The sequence below is a fragment of the Microtus ochrogaster genome, chromosome 7, assembly GCF_000317375.1.
Source record: "Microtus ochrogaster isolate Prairie Vole_2 chromosome 7, MicOch1.0, whole genome shotgun sequence".
NCBI classification, from domain to species: Eukaryota; Metazoa; Chordata; class Mammalia; order Rodentia; family Cricetidae; genus Microtus; species Microtus ochrogaster.
The window spans coordinates 60,465,164-60,483,171 of record NC_022014.1 but is presented as its reverse complement, the minus strand read 5'-3'; the positions used below and the strand labels follow the sequence as shown (position 1 = coordinate 60,483,171).

General features: G+C 49.7%; 1 protein-coding gene across 1 annotated transcript; it reads left to right on the top strand.

The window, feature by feature from the left end:
- Positions 1-2,338: 2,338 nt before the first annotated feature.
- Cacng1 (calcium voltage-gated channel auxiliary subunit gamma 1) lies at positions 2,339-14,964 on the top strand. The gene is made up of 4 exons (XM_005350439.2): positions 2,339-2,573; positions 12,770-12,844; positions 14,182-14,319; positions 14,738-14,964. The coding sequence occupies exons 1-4, from the start codon at positions 2,339-2,341 to the stop codon at positions 14,962-14,964; spliced, it is 675 nt and encodes a 224-aa protein (XP_005350496.1).
- Positions 14,965-18,008: the final 3,044 nt, after the last annotated feature.

Sequence of the window (18,008 nt, the reverse complement as noted above, 5' to 3'; positions counted from 1 at the left end):
CTCAAAATCACAGAGATCCACCTGCCTCTGCCTCCCGAGTGCTGGGATTAAAGGTGTGTGCCACCACCGCCCGCCTGACAATGACTGTGTGTCTGAGTCTGTATGTCCCTATCTATAAAGGGGGAGTGACAGTTGTACCCACCTCATGGATTAGTGTGAAGATTAACGTGACAGCCCGCTTCTGTTATCTGCAAAGGAATCGCTGACAGGAGTGACTGAGGGTAGAAGAATTTCTTTGGCTCACAGTTGAAAGATTACAGTCCAACATAGTAAGGATGCCGGCTTGGCAGCCAGGGCTCAGCAGGCAACAGGAGCTTCGAGGCATGGCTTGTTACATCTCAGTATATCAAAAAGCAGAGAACTCACTGGAAGCAGAGCTCTTACCAAAGCCCTCAAGAACCCTCTTCCAGTGAGCTGCCAGCCCCCAGCCATGCCTCCCACACTTGAATTCATAACAGACCATGATGTGGAATAATCCTGTACACTGTGAAGATTTGTTGCTCATTGTTAACAAAAAAAAAAAAACTGATTGGCTGTTGGCTATGCAGGATTTTTGGGGCAGAGAGAATGCTGGGATGAAGAAGGGTGGAGTCTGAGGAGTCACCAGGAAACAAAGAGGGAACAAGGCATGTTGGAGGACAGGTAAAGCCACAAGCCATGTGGCAATACATAGATTAATAGAAATGGGTTAATCTAAGCTGCAAGAGCTAGCTAGTAACAAGCCTGAGCTATCAGCAAGCATTTATAGTTAACATTGAGTCTTCATGTCTGTTATTTGGGAATTGGAGAGCAGAAAAGAAAAGTTCACCTACAATACCAACCTGGAGGCAGGTCTCCAGGAGAGGGCCACAAAGTAACTACAATCACTTTTATCAATAGGGTCAGCACTCTGTGGTTTCCACGTCTGAATGGTTCTCCACACCTGGTTAGAGCCTTCCTAAAACCGTCATAAACCTGATCCTGGGATTCTGAGGTGCAACACCCTGCTCACTCAGGAGTTCTAGTTCCAGTCATGCGTCAGCCTCATGGGTTCACCCAAAAGGGGCCCCCTGCTGAGCTGGGACAGACGAAGATGGCAGAACCTCAGGAGCTGAACTAGGAAATGCATGGTCCTTAGACAGAGGTCCCAAACTTTCCCAAGCTCCCCCACATACACTCTGTCCGTACCCAGCTTGTTTCCTGTCTTTCACCTATGAATCAACCTCCTACTGTTTGAAAGTGAAATGGCTTGGAGACATAAACCAGCTGGTGTCTGCTTGCCTGACATGCACAAGGCCCAGGCTTGAGCATCAACCACATAAACTGGCATGGTGACACGTGCCAGTTACCCCAGCCCTTGGGAGGCAGAGACAAAGAGGAGAATTTCAAGGACTCCTTGGCAACGCAGTAAGTTTGAGGCTAGCCTAGGCTACCTGAGAGTGTCAAGAAAGAAAAGCAGTGAGGGGAGCATAATAGAAAACCTTTCTCTCCTGCCTCTGCCAAGGAACAAAACTGAAAACAGTGCAAAGAAATGGCTTCAGTCTAGTTCACGGCCTCTCCACCCTCTAGGCTGTCCTGCGTGCTGCAGACAGCTGGGTGCCAACGGCAGAGAGGTGCAGCGACTGGTCTGCCCCAGCGGCTCCTCTGGTCCCAGCTGCAGATGATGGTAGAAAAAGAAGCAAACTTCTCAAGCTGGGCTCAGGCCAGTTGGAGGTGGCTGCAGGAGGATGAGGTAGGACTTGCCACTAAAGTGCTTGCTTGGAGGGTGAACACTGTGGGAGTTTCTTCTGGTGTCCTCCAGACAGTTTCCTGTGTTCTTCATGTCTACTGGTTGGTGTCGGTAGCTGCCTTGGCAGTGTGAGACAGGAAGGTTGTGAGGCCAGTGACCCATGGGACTCCCTACCCTTACATGGTAATGCCTTATGGTCCTGAGTACCCACATATCTAGTAAACCTGTTGCACACACACACACACACACACACACACACACCCCAAGTCTGCTCTGTAGGCCTCTCAAGCCACTATCTAGATCTTTCTTCCTCACCCTGGGGGGGGGGGATATTTCTAGCCCCCAGATGGGAGAAAAGCCCTGAAACCTGAGCAGAAGGTATCCTCAGTGACACGCCTAGAGGCAAGCATTAATAGAAGCCTCCCTCAGGCCGCTGACACGCCTGGGCAGCTGCTCCAAAGGCCCAGTGTCTCTCAGTCCCAAGGCCAGCCCACTCTGGCTCAGCCAGGCACACTAAACTTAGCTTCCACTCCCAACTCCATAGCCGCTGCCACCGGCTAGCCAGCTCTCACCTTTCCCTGGGAGACACTGCTGCCCCCTGCCCAGAGCACCCACACCTCAGCCACCATCATGTCACAGACCAAAACCCTGAAGGTACGTGTGACCCTCTTCTTCATCCTGGTGGGAGGAGTGCTGGCCATGGTGGCTGTGGTGACCGACCACTGGGCCTTGCTGAGCCCACACCTGGAGCACCATAACGAGACTTGCGAGGCGGCCCACTTCGGCCTCTGGAGGATCTGCACCACGCGCGTCGCTGTGCGTGACAAAGAAGACAAAAACTGCGAACGCATTACGCTGTCGGGAGGTAAGTTCCCCGTTCTCCCTCTTTCCGTTTCTTATCCTTCCAAGACCCCAAGATAAGATGCCTGCGCGAACAGAGCTGTTGCCAGTCCTTCCTACACAGGAACAGATGGGAGCGACCTGGGGTAATTTTTACTGCTAGAACCAAGGTGGAAGATGAGGGTGTTTGTCTCCAGGTCCATCTTCTGAGGCCTGGGCTCTTGATGCAGTACAGGTTGCTAGAGTTAAGAGATTCCCGAAACTGCTGGTCTACCAGACCCGGGGCTTTTGGCTCCAGCAGCGGATGCTCAGGGTTGATACTCAGAGGCATCTTGGCTCCATTCTCTCCCTGTACGGACAAGCTGGTGACCCTAACACCTCAGGCTGGAAGGAATATGTGGGGCAGGCTGGCGCCTTCCTCAACCTCTAAGCAAAAGTACAGATAAGACTACCACCTAGTCTGTCAAGCCCTGCAAATAGAGTATACCAGGTTCCTTCTTCTTAGGTACTGAGAACTTCACGTGGCTAACAGCAGAGCATGAAACTAAGCGGGGGTACTCGGGGGTCAGGGTGCTGGGGAAGGAGGCTGCATGGCTGTGAAGCAAATGTGGTATGGATGCCTTCTTAGGGCCTGTGGTCCTACTACGGGTTCTCCCTTAGTTCCCATCACTCAGATCCTCAGGGTTCCCTTCCATAGCGGTTGTATGTGGTTCTTCCATTCCCTATCCACAGCTTGCAAGTGCCTGGCCTGGGAGCTCAGGCATTGGTGTGATGTGTCTCTATCTTGTCAGTGTAGAGCCCCCGGGATTTGGAGCAAGCAGACGATACATGATGGGAAAGAACATGCCGGGGAGAAAAGAGGCCCAGGCTCTTGCCGTCATTACCCACTGACTTTTACCCATTACACCGTTAACCATTAAAGGCCTTTTTCTTGTTGACATAGCATCTTGAGCTAGCTGTCTAGTCGGTTTATAGAATGCTGGGGATGGAACCCAGTGACTACTAGGCAAAGGTTCTACCATCTGAGCTATGTATGCCCTTAGCCCCATGAAGGGCTCTTCAGACAGGACAGCGCCCATCTCAGCCCCTGCTTCGCCTGTCTGAAACAGTAGGATCACTTCTAGAGCTCACAGCGTCTCCAAGGCCTCCATGGAGCACAGCATGTGTGACTCTCATCCTGATGCTCAGAATGACTCCTTCCATGTCCTGCCTCATGCTTGCCGCTCGAGCGGTCAGTCCTAGGTCTCAAATCCCCAGCAGCCTGCATGTGGAGCAAAGAGCTCACCCTCCTTCTCTTCTCCTCCCTCTTCCTTAGCTCTTGCTTCGGGGAAAACCTGGGCGGGTGTCACTCATCACTGCTGGGGAACCAGAGATTTGTAACCACTCAGCTGTCTTGGAAACACAGAGTCTCGGGGTGGCGGGCCTGATGAGCACGAACATGTGCTTGGAGGCTATCTATCACATAGCCTGATGCCCACACCCCTTGGCTACTCTCCACACTCGTAAACAGGTGTATCCTCCGCCAACTCCCCGGGCAGGGCAGGGCAGGGCAGGGCAGGGTGAGGCAGGGCGAGGCAGCTTCTCCAGGGACCGTGCGTGTGGAGGGACACTGTGGTTCTGTCCACCTGTCCTTCGAGCCTGTGCCTTTTAAAGTCAGGGCAGATGAGCCAGGTCTGTGCGGAGACAAGCTGATGAGAACACCAGCCTCAGGGGACCGACAGGCAAGGCTTGGCCTGGGGCCTAAGCGGAGTCTGTTTGTCTGCCTTCTCGCCCCATCAGCTGTGAATCATACTGCCCACACTTGTGACACGGAACCTGACCTCCCCCAGCTGTCATCTCGATCCTGCTCCTGCACTCAAGCGGACATCATTTTTCTTCCCTGTCCACCTTTTCTGTGCTCCCCGGGAACAGTCTTTTCTGAAAGAGGGTTCACACAGAGACCTCTCACTTATCAGCAACTATAATAATAAGGCATAGCCATGTAGGGAGCTGTGTGAGTATTAACTCTGGGTGATATGAGAAAGAAAAACTGAGGGAGAAACAACCCCTCCCCCACTGCGTCTTCTCCCTCGGTGATGGCAATGGTAATGCTGGGAATGGGGGAAAGATTCTTTATTTTTCAGAACTCTGGAAATTAACCTAAATCTTACAACAACTTGGCATGCGCTTATTCAAGAAAAGCAGGAGACTAGAGAGAAGTAACTAAATTTTTGTTTGGTTAGTTGGTTGGTTTTTTTTTTTTTTCAAGATAGAGTTTCTCTGTGTAGCACTGGCTGTCCTGGAACTTGTTCTGTAAACCAGGCTGGCCTCGAACTCACAGAGATCCACCTGCCTCTGCTTCCTGAGTGTTAGGATTGAAGTTGTGCACCACCCCTGCCCATGGAAACAGTGAGTTTTAGGGTACTTTAATTTCCTCTCTTCTGCTGTGTGCCTGGAAGCTACTTTCTCAGTAAAACAAAGGAAAACCAAGAACCTGTCTGGCTGACAGTAGAGACAGAATAATGTTGGACCCCTTACAGAATCCCTCTCCTGTTGTTATCTGCATTTTTTTTTGTCATTTTGCAAAAGTCCTTAATTGCAAAACTGTGACTGGGGGATGAATGGGCTCCTTGCTTGTTAGAATATCTCTGTTAACTGATGGTCAACCCAAGAGAGCAGAGGTTTCATGTTTAAGAATATAGACATTACAAGATTAGCTCAAACACAGCAACAGGAACAAGCCTCAGGAAGGAGAGCCAGGTTTCCCAAATTGCCATGTTGTGTATATATTTAAAAACTACCAGCCATTAAGTACACCCCTTTGATTCCCACCCTGGAGAGGATATCTGTGTCTTTCAGGACAGCCTGATCTTCACAGGGAGTTTAGTGAGACCCTTTCTCAAAAGCAAACAAGAAAAAAAAACAGAAAACAAACTATGCAGAGTACTAAGATGACGTGGATAATATATGAAGCTAATATGTGAAGAGGAAATCCACAAACTGGAATGAGCCTTTGGAATGTCTGGATGTGGACAAAGACTTTATTACATTTATTTGTTTGCTGGTTTGTTTCTGGAGACGTGTCGGAGGATGACTTGAGGAAGTCACCTCTCTCCTACTACCACGTGGGTTCTGGAGACCACACACAAATCATCAGGTTGCTGGCCAGTGTCTGCTAAGGCAGCTCACCAGCCCCAGTTAGACAAAGACTTTAAATTAGCAGTTTCAAATATGTTCTGAGAACTGAAAGAAACCATATCTAAAGAATGGCAGAGGAGGAGGGTGCCCTCATGAAATAGATACCAATCAAGAGGCAGAAATTAGTTTTTAAACATCAAATAGAAACCCTTTTAAGAAGGACAATGATTAAAGTAGAAAGTTCACTAGAGGAACTAAAAACCCAGCCTGAGCAAGCGAATGAAAAAGTCTGTGAGCTTAAAAAATGTTCATGGAGATTCTCCAGGCAGAGTAACAGGAAGGGGGAAAGGGGCAACGGCTCAGACACATGTGAGACACCATCATATACGTTACGGGAGTCTCTAGAAGAACAGAGGGGAAAAGGAGGAAAAACTCTTTGGGAAAGATAATGGCTAAAATCTTCCCACGCTGGATGAAAAACATGAACTTACAAATCCATGAAGTTCAATGAATTCTAGGGAGTATAAACTTGGAGAAATCTAGACCTACATACATCATATCCAACCTGGTGAAAGATACAGAGAATGCTAAAAACAGAAAGGAAGTCATGGTTATGATGACTTTGATTTGTCTACTTGATACAACTTAGAATTACCTGAGAGAGAGCCTCAAGGAGGAATCATCTATACTAGGTTGGTGTGTGACGTGCCTATGAAAGGCGCATTACTTCATCACTCTCTGTTCTTGACTATGGATGTAACGAGCTGTTTCAAATTCCTGCTTTTCAAACTTCCCTACTATGACCCGGAACTCTGAGCCAACCCAATTTTCCCAGCAACAGAAAAAGGAAACTGTCTCAGGTTGTTTCTCTATTGCTATGACAAAACACTAACCAAGAACAGCTCTGGGAGGAAAGGGTTTATTTCAGTGTCCAGTTACGATCTCTCATGGAGAGAGGCCAGGACAGGCACTCGAGACAACAACACAGAAGCAGGAAGTGAGCGGAGGCCACGGAAAAGGATGCCGCCTTCTGGCTTGATCTCCATGGCTTGCTTGGCTTGCTTTCCCATACAACCCAGGACCACATGCCCAGGGCGGTACTACCCACAGTAGACTGTGCCCTGCCACATCCAACATTAACCAAGACAATTCTCCTGGAGCCAGAGTTGGAAGAAGATACTTCACAGACGTGCTCACAGGCCAATCTAATGGAGGCATTTTCTCAGTCGAGAGTCTCCCTTCCTAGGTGGCCCTAGCTTGTGTCAAGTTAGATAAAACTGACCAGCACAACCACTTATCACACATATGAGATTCCTTTTATTATTATTATTTTACATGCATTGGTGTTTTGCCTGCATGAATGTCTGTGTGAGGGTGTCAGGTCTTGAAGTTACTCACAGTTGTGAACTACCATACAGATTCTGGGAATTGAGCCCAGATCCTTTGGAAGAGCAGCCAGTGCTCTTAACCACTGAGCCGTCTCTCTAACCCCTCATGAGTTTCTTAATAAGATAAACAGATTCTTTTTCCCAGACACCATAGAAGCCTGGAGATCATGGGAGGCCATACATGCAGCTGTATCCCATACATCAATATTTTGGTCAACGACGGAGCGTATGAAAAAGAATGGCCTTGTGGGACTATATCACATGGTGATGTCATAGCTAACCTAGGTGGTGTTTGTACACTCACTCCATAACATTTACACAATGACAAGGTTGCCTAAGCAACACACAATTACACCAGCTCATCTAATCTCACAGAAACTTCCAGAAGACCCATACACTCATCTTCATTACATATCACAGATAAGGAAAATGAAGCTCAGAGGACATGAATAATTTGAGTGTGGCTATGTGATTGACACGCAGGAATTTGTCCCTAGACTTTTGCCTGTTATGTTCACTTTCTTAATTACTGTATCATAGAGGTTTTTGTTCTACAAATGATTTTCACTTGACAAGGAGGAACACTAAAGGTAGCATGGCCTTCCCCAGGCTAACTACCTAACAAGGAGAGGTTCAACACCCAGGTCTTAAATCCATAGCTCCCTTGCTTTCCAGAACCATCCCATAACGTCCAATGTACATACACAGCTCCTAAAGCCTTCTGACTCAAGAGGCCACAAGGAGCCCCACGTAGGATAAGACATGGTCAGAGACAACCAGACCGAGAGCTGATACAAGGCAGCTTCACTAGACCCCTTTCTGCCATGATGTGTTGGAGGTTCCTCACAGGGTGGGCAGGATAAGATGTCTCGTGTGAGTTTTCCACTGTCCACAAAGAGCAAGAGAAATTCTGATCTGTACAAGATCAGCACCGAAGCTTGGTTCCAATGCCTCCTGAGCGAGAGGAGGGACTTCCCCAGTTTCCAGGGGAGACCATGGATCAGCTGGGAAGCCCCAGAAGGACCATTCCCTGCCCTTGTTTCTTTCAAGTTCTGCCTCTCTAGGGTAGCCCCGGCAGCCCGTTTCTCTACACACACATCTCTCCTCAGTGCAAGGATTATGGGCGTAAGAAAAGCATGACATCATTGATCTTGGGAATCTCCAGGACTCCCTCCCCTACCCACAGGCTGAGGCCGCCTCTCCTACCTAGAGAACTCTCACCAAGGCTCCCTCCCCTACCCACATGAACTTGGGTTGGGGGTGTGTGAAGCTTTAGGCTCCCCCATGGAAGAACAGCACTGTGGGGATACCTCCGGCTCATCTTAGGAGTTCTTCCGTGCTGATCGTAAGAGCATACATCTTTATAACCTTGCTGAAAGCAACATGGGCACCATACGTGAGATTGTCTCCCTGCTCCAAGCCACTAGTTCCTGGGGTTTTACACATGAGTTATTTCTAATACAATAAATCTGCACTACCCAGGGCTCGCTACCCTGGTGATATTCTTAGTGATAACTCAGAGCTCTCCCATGCTAAAGGTCACCTTGGGGTTTCATGTGCCTGATCTTCTGGTTCTTTGAAATTGCCACCCTAGATTCTGCACAGCTGGTAACTAAACTATACTATAGTAGTCAGCCACCCTGCCCAAGTTCCCAGGCAAGCCTGAACTGAGCTCATGATCTTGTTGTTTTGTTTTGTTTTGTTTTTGAGACAGAGTTTCACTATGTAGCCCTGACTGGCCTGAAACTCACAGTGTAGACAAGGCTGGCCAGGATCTCACAGAGATCTGCCTGTCTCTGTCTGCCCATTTGCCAAGACTAAAAGGGTGTGTCATCACACCTGGATGTGTGTATTTTTAAGGAATAGCCCGGTTCACATTTTTACACCACTGAGTTTTGTAGAAAAAGAAATCTCAGAATCATTATAAGCCAGTTTCAGAGACAAAAGAGATGACAATGACCTCAGACTCCCGATCACGGTCCTGGATCCTCTTGGAACTGGACCTCCGTTTACTTGGTCTAAATCAGTGTCTGTGTCTGCACAGCGAGGGGACAAGGCTCATCAAATCAGAGTGTGAGCCTCCGAACCTATACCAGGGTGTTATACCTGGTATTGGAGACAAGAAATGACGTCGGAGAGGCAGAAGCAGGAGGGTTCGGAATCTGTATTGTACACAGGACTGTCCCTATCATCCTACCTGTGAACAAATGGCCCACTTAGGGCCTGCCTCAGATGGTGTGTGTGTGTGTGTGTGTGTGTGTGTGTGTGTGTGTGTGCGCGCAAGTTCACATGAAAGTCAAAGGGCTACATGTGGTATCTCCATTAGTCTCCACATTATTGTTTGAGCCACGGTCTCTCACTGAGCCTGGGAGCTCACCAGTTTAGCTAGGCTGACTGTCTGACAGCCCTGGAAATCCACTTGTCTCTGACCCTCCAGCTTGGCGTCACAAGGGCAGGTCACCAACTGCACCACTACCCTAGCCCTGAAGGTGCTGAGGATGGGACTCAGGTCCTCACACGCAAGCACTTTGCCTACTGAGCCATCTGGCTTAGACTCTTTTAATGCTGAGTTTCCCAAACACTGCCATCCATCAATGGGGCAAAGGTGTGAAAAACTAAGTCACGTGAGGCGTGCCCATCTGTGGGCCCCTGTGCTGTCCTCTAAAGGTGCTGGCTTGGTTGGTTCTGAATGAGACTGATGTCTGGTTTGGCTGCTCCATCTTTGGAGCCCACAGGGACTCTGAAGGGATTAGGCAGCCCTCTGGGTCTGGAGCAGATAAATTTCTCTCAGGTTGAAAGCCAAGTACGTGGGCCTTCTTTGTGTGCCAAGTTCAAGAGAAAAGACAGGTCAACCTGTTGAGGATATTGGGGAGAAACTGAGGCTTCCAGTAGTCCTAATGCTCCCTATCCCATCACCCACATGTGAGGGTGTTGAATGGAGGAGGAGGAGACGTTTCGTATACTACCCAAGGGAAAGAGTCACCCCAGGGACACCTGCCTCACCCCCAAGGTATGCAGGCTATTCCAGTGCACCTGGATTCAGACTTCTCTGTCCTGATATCCAGAATGTCTGTCTGTACATCACTGTCCACCCTGAGTGGGGCCTGGCATTTATCTGACGGCAACTGACTTCCCGACATGTCATGCAAGAGTCACCTCTGCAACCCAGAAGGGTCAATCATCTGTGGTCACCATCTCTCCAGGCTGCCTGTACCTCCCAGTCCTCACTCTGAAGGCTCTTAACTCACAGGCAGAGAGGAGCTGGGAAAGCAGCTGACCATGAAATGCACTTGAATTCAGTTGATTCTTCTTGGAGGGTTTTCAATGGCAACCGAAATTGGCCCTTAGAGAACGAAACAGAAAATGTCCTTTTGTCCGGAGGGAGACCCAGGGAGACGTGTCACATAGCGTGAGCTGTTTTGAGGCGGTGATTCAAGTGCATCCACAGCTACTGATCTCATGAATATAAGAGGGCTGCATTATGCTTTAAAATAGCCAGGGCCGCTGTGAGGGAAAAAGCGCAGTGTTGAGTCTGACATCACTGCTGGTCTTCAGACACCCCAGGTAGCTCGGCTCAAAAGAAAAGGGATTTAAATATAGAAGCTTGGGGAAAGGCAGCTTGCTGCCGGGAACAGTCACTGCTGCTAGGCCAGACCCCATCTCCAGGCGTCCTGGTCCTGGGCCTTGGGAGAGGCAGCGACCGAACTGAGGAGGCCCGGAGAGGGACAGGATTAAGTCGCAGTAAAATGATGTAGCCAGACAGAAGAAAGCCTTCATTCCGTTCAAAGCCACGATGGTGGCAGCCTCCAGGTACATATCTAAAAGGAACTGGGCACCAGTCTTTAGGGAATGAGCTTTCCACTGTGGCCTAGAAGGGAAACTGAATCCACACTTAATGCCACTGAAACTAAAAGCAGAGCTGTTTTTTGTTTTTTGTTTTTTTTACAATAAAGGAGACAGAAACACAAGAAAAAAAAACACCAAGGTGGGGCCTCACATAAATAAAAAAACAACCTAATTTAGTTTTCTTAAGAAACAGAAAATAGGGAGGAGGGTGTCGCGCAGTTGGGAGAGCAAGCACAGAGCCTGCACCACACAAACCAGAAGTGGTAGCAAGGACTTGCAGCCCCAGCGCTACGGAGGTGGAGGTAGACAAATCAGAAGTTCAAGATATCATTGGCTACATTTGGATAGAGCGTAAATTCAAGGCTCGCCTGAGCCATGTGAGACCCTGTCTCGAAAACAAACAACCAAACATGAAATAAAGCAAAATAACCCATTCGCATACTTCCTAATTGAGTAATTCATGGGTAAAGAACATTGAATGTGCTCAATAAAGACCACAACTATACTTTGGTGCCTTGTCAAGTTGTGAAAGAGACTAATGGGGAAAAGTAAAGGAGAAAGCTGGAAGTAGAATCGCATATAAGATCCCCATAACTGTATTTCCACTGCGCCCCTCCCCTGCTGCCCTTAACATCCAAGTCTCAAGTCTAACTGTCCACGTGGCTTCACGACAGTGCTCAGTGGCCAAGAAGCTTGCTAGGGGATGTTTTGTCTGGGGTCCGCATGACTCAGGTCACGAGGGTCTGACGAAGTGACAGGCAGAAGAGCCCCCTGTAGGGCAGAGCTGGGGCGGTCAACCTGGATGAGCATCCGAATCTTCTGGAAAGGACTCTCCCTTCCCCTCCCTCCCCCACCTCTCTCTTTCCCCCCACCCCGAGAGTGTACATTGTGGGGTTCACACACACTTGGATGTATGTGCTTGTGGAGCCCAGGAGTTGGCATCTAGTATCTCCCTCAATCGCTCTCCGCCTTGCTTTCTGAGATAAGGTCGCTTGCTGGACTGGAGCTCACCGATTGGCTGGACTGCTTGTCAGTGAGTTCTAGGGATCCGCTCCCCAGGACTGGGACTGCAGACACACATCCCCTTACCCAGCTTTTTTTTTTTTTTTTGGTTTTTCGAGACAGGGTTTCTCTGTGACTTTGGAGCCTGTCCTGGAACTAGCTCTGTAGACCAGGCTGGTCTCGAACTCACAGAGATCCGCCTGCCTCTGCCTCCCGAGTGCTGGGATTAAAGGCGTGAGCCACCATTGCCCAGCTCCTTACCCAGCTTTTTACATGATTGCCAGGAATCCTCATGCTTGTGTGGCAAGCTGAACCATCTCCCTAGCCCCCGGAAATCTTTTGAAAGACACCAACTGCTCCCCAGGTCCCTCTGCAAACAGAGGATAAAGGTCTGCTTCTGGCTTAATCCAAGGTCCCTCAGCATCACCATTGCTAACATTTCCCTTGGATAACTCCATGCTGTGGCAGGCTTTCTTGTGAAATGAGGGTTTTAGTACAACCCCTGGCCTCTAGGCATTGCCCAGGGACCCCAGGAGAGGGATCCACAAGCCAAGATTATTGACTGGTTATTTGCTAAGTATGCATGGCCCCCACTTCAGGAACAACACTGAGCCTGGGTCTCAATTACCCCAACTGTCTAATTGGCTCAGGGCTTACGTGCTGTTTGTCTCGAGAATCCATCATCCTTTACTAATGCTGTCCCAGCATCCTTTGCCATCCTTTATCTGCTGAAATGGCTTGCTAAAGGTCAGGGAAATGTTTGGCCCAGATTCAGAATGTGGGGGAAGATAGGCAGTCATAGGCCCCTGCATGCCCTGTGGGGAGACACCCACCCTTTCCACCAGCTCACAGACTGTCTCCTTCACAGACAAGAACTGCTCCTACTTCAGGCATTTCAACCCAGGAGAGAGCTCAGAGATCTTTGAATTCACCACTCAGAAAGGTGAGGCCCTGGAAGGCAGGGGCGGCGGGAAGCCACTTCCGTCACCAGCTGCTGGGTTAGGAGTCACTTGGCAGAGACGTGCTGACTCCCGCTAGGGATGGAAAGCAGCTGGAGGCTGGTACCCTGTCACATCCCCTGCACACACAAGCAGTTCTGGGTCCAGGTACTCAGCGCACACATGTTGGTGTAGACTTGCTGGCAGGCTGTGAGCTGCCGCAGGAACATGTTCCAGCCCGCGGAGCCAGAAGAAGAAGGAAGTGGTACAGCTCACAGTGCTGGAGCAGGACCATGGGGTGGGTGGGTGAGAGTCTCTGTGGCGACAGTTGGTAGTCCTCCCCTCCTTTACTAACAGTCCTCCCGGAGCTGAGGACACATGGTATTCCTGCCCTTCACCAACGGAACTCAGAGACCACATCAGCAGGAAGGGCCTGGGCCGTGTGGGAGCAGGTGGCCACACAGGGTACCAGAGCTGACACAGACACATTCACACACATGCTAGAAGACCCTCACATGTAGTCACGTGCACACACCAACAGGTTCTCAGGCACAAGGCACACACACACACTGACAGCCTTAATGCAGGAACACACATACATGCACCCACCAATAGAGCCTCATGCATGGAGCATGCATACACACTGAGAGCCTTAATGCAGGGATCACTCATGCATGCATGCACGCACACACAGACAGATCCTCATATGTGAGGTATTTATAAGTGCTGACAGCCTCAGGAGAAAAGCACACACGTGCATCCACATACGCCAATAGATTCTCTCTCTCTCTCTCTCTCTCTCTCTCTCTCTCTCTCTCTCTCTCTCTCTCTCTCTCTCGCACGCACGCACACACACACCCGCACGCGCGCGCACACACACTTCTCACGTGCAGACACGGGAACATACTCTGATGGATTCTTAGGCAACCCACTCACATCCTCCTCACACATACTCCCATGCTAGGTAACACCCACACCCTGTCAATCTCCCAGGGTCCCCCTGTCAATCTAAGACAGACCACCTACAGCTCAGTGCCTCCTTTGTCTGTCACTCAGGAAGGCTTGGCTCTAGGGACGTCTCTAGACACAGGGTGTCCTGCCTCCTTTGGAGGTCTTTGCCTCAGGGAACCTTGCAGTTTTGCACCTGGAAAGACACAGGTGATTCCATCCTGTTGGCACCTGGCCTCGCTCTCCCACAGCACCGAACTGGGAAGGGGTAAGAAAGGGGGTGGGCCTCAGTCAGGTGTGAAATGAGAATCCAGGCTGTGGGAGCTCACTAAACCCCCTGACAGGAAGAAGTGCCCGGAAAGGCTCTGCTTCTGAGGCTCCCTTTGTTTTGCAGAGTACAGCATCTCGGCAGCGGCCATCGCCATCTTCAGCCTCGGCTTCATCATCGTGGGCTCCATCTGCGCGTTTCTATCCTTTGGGAATAAGCGTGATTATCTGCTGAGGCCAGCATCCATGTTCTATGCCTTTGCAGGTAGAGTGGGGTCCTGCGGTGCCTGGGTAGGAGGGGGAGTCCTTAGGGCTCCCCATTCCATGCACAGGCTCCATGCAGGATCAAACTCTGAACCCTGGTGATCCCAGGAAGGATGCTTTGTTCCTTTTTCCCCCCCAATGACACTACGCTTAGGAGAAACACTGAGGAAACCGCCCCAGAAAGCAATTAACAAAGAAGGAAGGAAATGTGACCATTCTCTGGCTAACCTCCTGCAGGACGTGGGAAGTGCATTGTGGGAAGTGGCAGACATGGATCATTTTTGCAGATTCCCAGTTAGAACCATCTAGAAGCATTTTCCTCTCAGGACCAGGTCAAAGGCAGGGAACAGAGGTTGGGGGAGGACTGTGGTGGCAGTGGGAGCACTATCAGTCACTGAGACTCCTGGCTTTGTCCCCAGGGCTCTGCCTTATTGTCTCTGTGGAGGTCATGAGGCAATCGGTGAAGCGCATGATTGACAGCGAGGACACCGTCTGGATCGAGTACTACTACTCATGGTCCTTCGCCTGTGCCTGCGCTGCGTTCACCCTGCTCTTCCTCGGCGGGCTGTTCCTTCTGCTCTTCTCCCTGCCTCGGATGCCCCAGAACCCCTGGGAGTCCTGCATGGATGCTGAGCCAGAACACTAGCTTTGGGAAGATCAAGCCCAGACCGGAGTCTCCCGGAGGCGACGAAGGCGTTTTACATTTGCCCTGGTCCCTTGACTGACATGCTCTGTGTCTCTTCCTCTGAGTTCCTCTGCACAGGGACATGAACGGAGACCTGCCCAGCATCAGAGGAAGCAGGCAGGTGTTTGAAGGGGCTCTTTCTTACGCCTGCCCCAGTACAGGCTTGCCTGCCATGCCTGTTGTCTTTGAAGAACTGGTCTGGTCTTCTTTAGAAACCTCCCAAGGACAGCCTGTACTCATTCACCAGGCCTGAGCTTCACCAGCGCCAGCGTCTGGAGCCAGCTCCTCCCCCAACTCTCCTCTACCATGATATAAAATCCTCTTCTGCGACCTGAACATCCCTCCTTGGCTTCCAAGATTCCCCAACACACATTTTTAACTGGATAGAATCTGTGGTTTGAAATAAAAGATCTCAGAAAAAAAACTTTCCATTTTCTCTTGTGCCTTGCATACCAATTGCTGAGACTCCTGGCCATAGGCCTGGCACCCTAAACCCTGGAAGAGAAAAGGTAGGATTATCCCTCTGTGGCGGCGGTTCTCACCCTGTGTGGTCACAACCCGTTTGGGTGTCACCTTTCAGATAACCTGAATATCAGATATTTACATCATGATTCCTAACAGTAGCAAAATTACACTTATGAAGTAGCAGCAAATACAACTGTATGGTTGTGGGGGGTCACCGCAACATGAGGGGCTGCATTAAAGGGTGGTCGCAGCGTTAGAAAAGTAGAGGCCCACTGCCTGGGCCCTGAGGACTTTGAGAAGCGAGGTTCGGATAGCTTAGAGGTTCTGAATTCCAACTTGAACGTCTGAGCTCTGGAACTGTTTGGAATGAAACTAGAAACCTTGTGACTTGGGCAAGGGTGTTAAAAATAGGAGGGGTTATTTCTAGAATCATCCAGCCCCTCTCAGCACTGAAGCCCCACGGTCTCAGTCTAGCTTTTGAAGCCAGAACCTTGTTGGAAAAACAGAAGACAAACAAACAAACAAACCAACAAAAAAAAAAACAAAACCAAACCTAAGAAGCAGGGCTTCACAGACACTTAGCACCCACGCATATGTGGCACCATGGTTTAAACACTCCTCAGACCCCTGCTGCACTGAACCTGGCCTCCAGAAACAGAAGCCAGGCTTGACTGGCCGACAGGGAGGACTCTCTGCAGTCCCTGCAGTGAACATTGGAGTCCCGCGTGGAGCTGGCACAGTTGCCAGGGGGCACACTCCCACCTGTGGGAAAGACCTGACCCATAACTTCTTGTGCAGCCTGCAACACAGGGGTGGTTTTTACAGCTCGACAGACATCGCAAAAACTTGCCGTGCATGTGAAGAGTATCTCATGACATGAAAAGTCGACGCCATTTGAATCTCAGTGTCCATAAATAAGTCTTATTGGCACACAGCCACACCTGTTCCCGTGGTGTTTGGTGCGGCTGCTGCCCTCACAGCAGCACTGAGAAGCCTCAGGAGAAAGGTTTTGCCTGCAATGTAAATAATATTTACTTTCCTACTAGACCTGGTGGCACATGCCAGCAATCCCAGCACTCAGGAAGCTGAGGCAGGAGGTTCTCTCTCCACCTTGTTCCCTTGACACAGACACATTCGTCACTTCTTACTGCTGTGACAAACAGCATGGCTTACAGTGATTTATGGAAGAAAGAGTTTATTTTGGCTTATAGTTCCAAAGAAAGAACCCATCATGGCAGGGGAGGGGGGAAGGACAGGGAGGGGGGAGGCCGGGGAGGGGGGGTAGCAGTCAAGCACGGTAGTTGAATGATCACCTTTTCAACCCCAAACACAAAGCAGAGAGGGCAAACTGGAAGTGTTGTAGAATAACCTTTTCTGTACATTATGAAGATGTATCTCTGCTAAGGCGCCTTCTGATTGGTTGAATAAAGAGCTGAACGGCCAATAGGTAGGCAGGAGAGGATAGGCGGACTTCTGTGGAAAGAGAGGAACTAGGGGGAAGAATCTGAGAGGAGGGGAATTTGCCAGCCCGACACGGAGGAAGTGGGGTGTGTAGTACTGGGCAGAGGTAATGAGCCACATGGCAGAACACAGATGAACTTAAATGGATTAATTTAAGATTTAAGAGCTAGTTGGGAACTATTCTCAACTAAGGCCAAGCTTTCATAATTAATAAGTCTTGGTGTCATTATTTGGGAGCTGGCGGTCCAAAGAAAGTCCAACTACATGGAAGCAGGGCAAGGTAAAAAACCCTCAAAGCCTGGCCCAGCAAGGCAAAGCTCTCAAAGGTTCCACTGTAGTGATAGTTTATTTGTGCTTTAACAAATAAAACCTACTAAAAGATCAGAATGCAGAGATAGCCACACTAGTTAGCCATAGAGGCCAAACACTCTGGAGACAGAGGCAAACTGATCTCTGTGAGTTCAAGGCCACCCTGGGATACACGAGGTTGAATCTAAAAAGAGAAGCAGAGCTCACAGAAAGGTAATCCCAGCACTTGGACTCCCACGCCTTTAATCCCAGCACTAGGGAGGTAGAGGTAGAGACAGCCCCTTCGAAGGACCCTATGATACCCTAGAGAGTCTCCCTAACCTGTGTGTACTTTGTAGAATCTGCCTCCAAAGTCCTTCCTTCCATGTAACAGAATAGAAGGTCCTGGAGTTTAAGACACAGACATACACCATAGGTTCTAAGGGGAGGATGGAAACATTCCACAGGGGTCAGTACTATGTCTACCACCATGATGGTCGATGTTGCATGCTATGTGTTGGGTACTGTGTGAGCCACCATGGTGGTCGATGTCATGTGCTATGTGTTGAGTATTGTGTAAGCCACCATGATGGTCGATGTTGCATGCTATGTGTTGGGTATTGTGTAAGCCACCATGGTGGTCGATGTCGTGTGATATGTGTTGGGTACTGTGTGAGCCACTATGATGGTCGATGTCGCATGCTATGTGTTGGGTATTGTGTAAGCCACCATGATGGTCGATGCTGCGTGCTATGTGTTGGGTACTGTGTGAGCCACCATGGTGGTCGATG

Excerpts from the sequence above, each read along its gene's own strand:
- Cacng1 (XM_005350439.2), top strand. The coding sequence starts at position 2,339 with ATGTCACAGACCAAAACCCTGAAGGTACGTGTGACCCTCTTCTTCATC. Across the intron at positions 2,574-12,769 it reads ACGCATTACGCTGTCGGGAG|ACAAGAACTGCTCCTACTTC; the intron begins GTAAGTTCCCCG and ends TCTCCTTCACAG. Across the intron at positions 14,320-14,737 it reads CATGTTCTATGCCTTTGCAG|GGCTCTGCCTTATTGTCTCT; the intron begins GTAGAGTGGGGT and ends CTTTGTCCCCAG.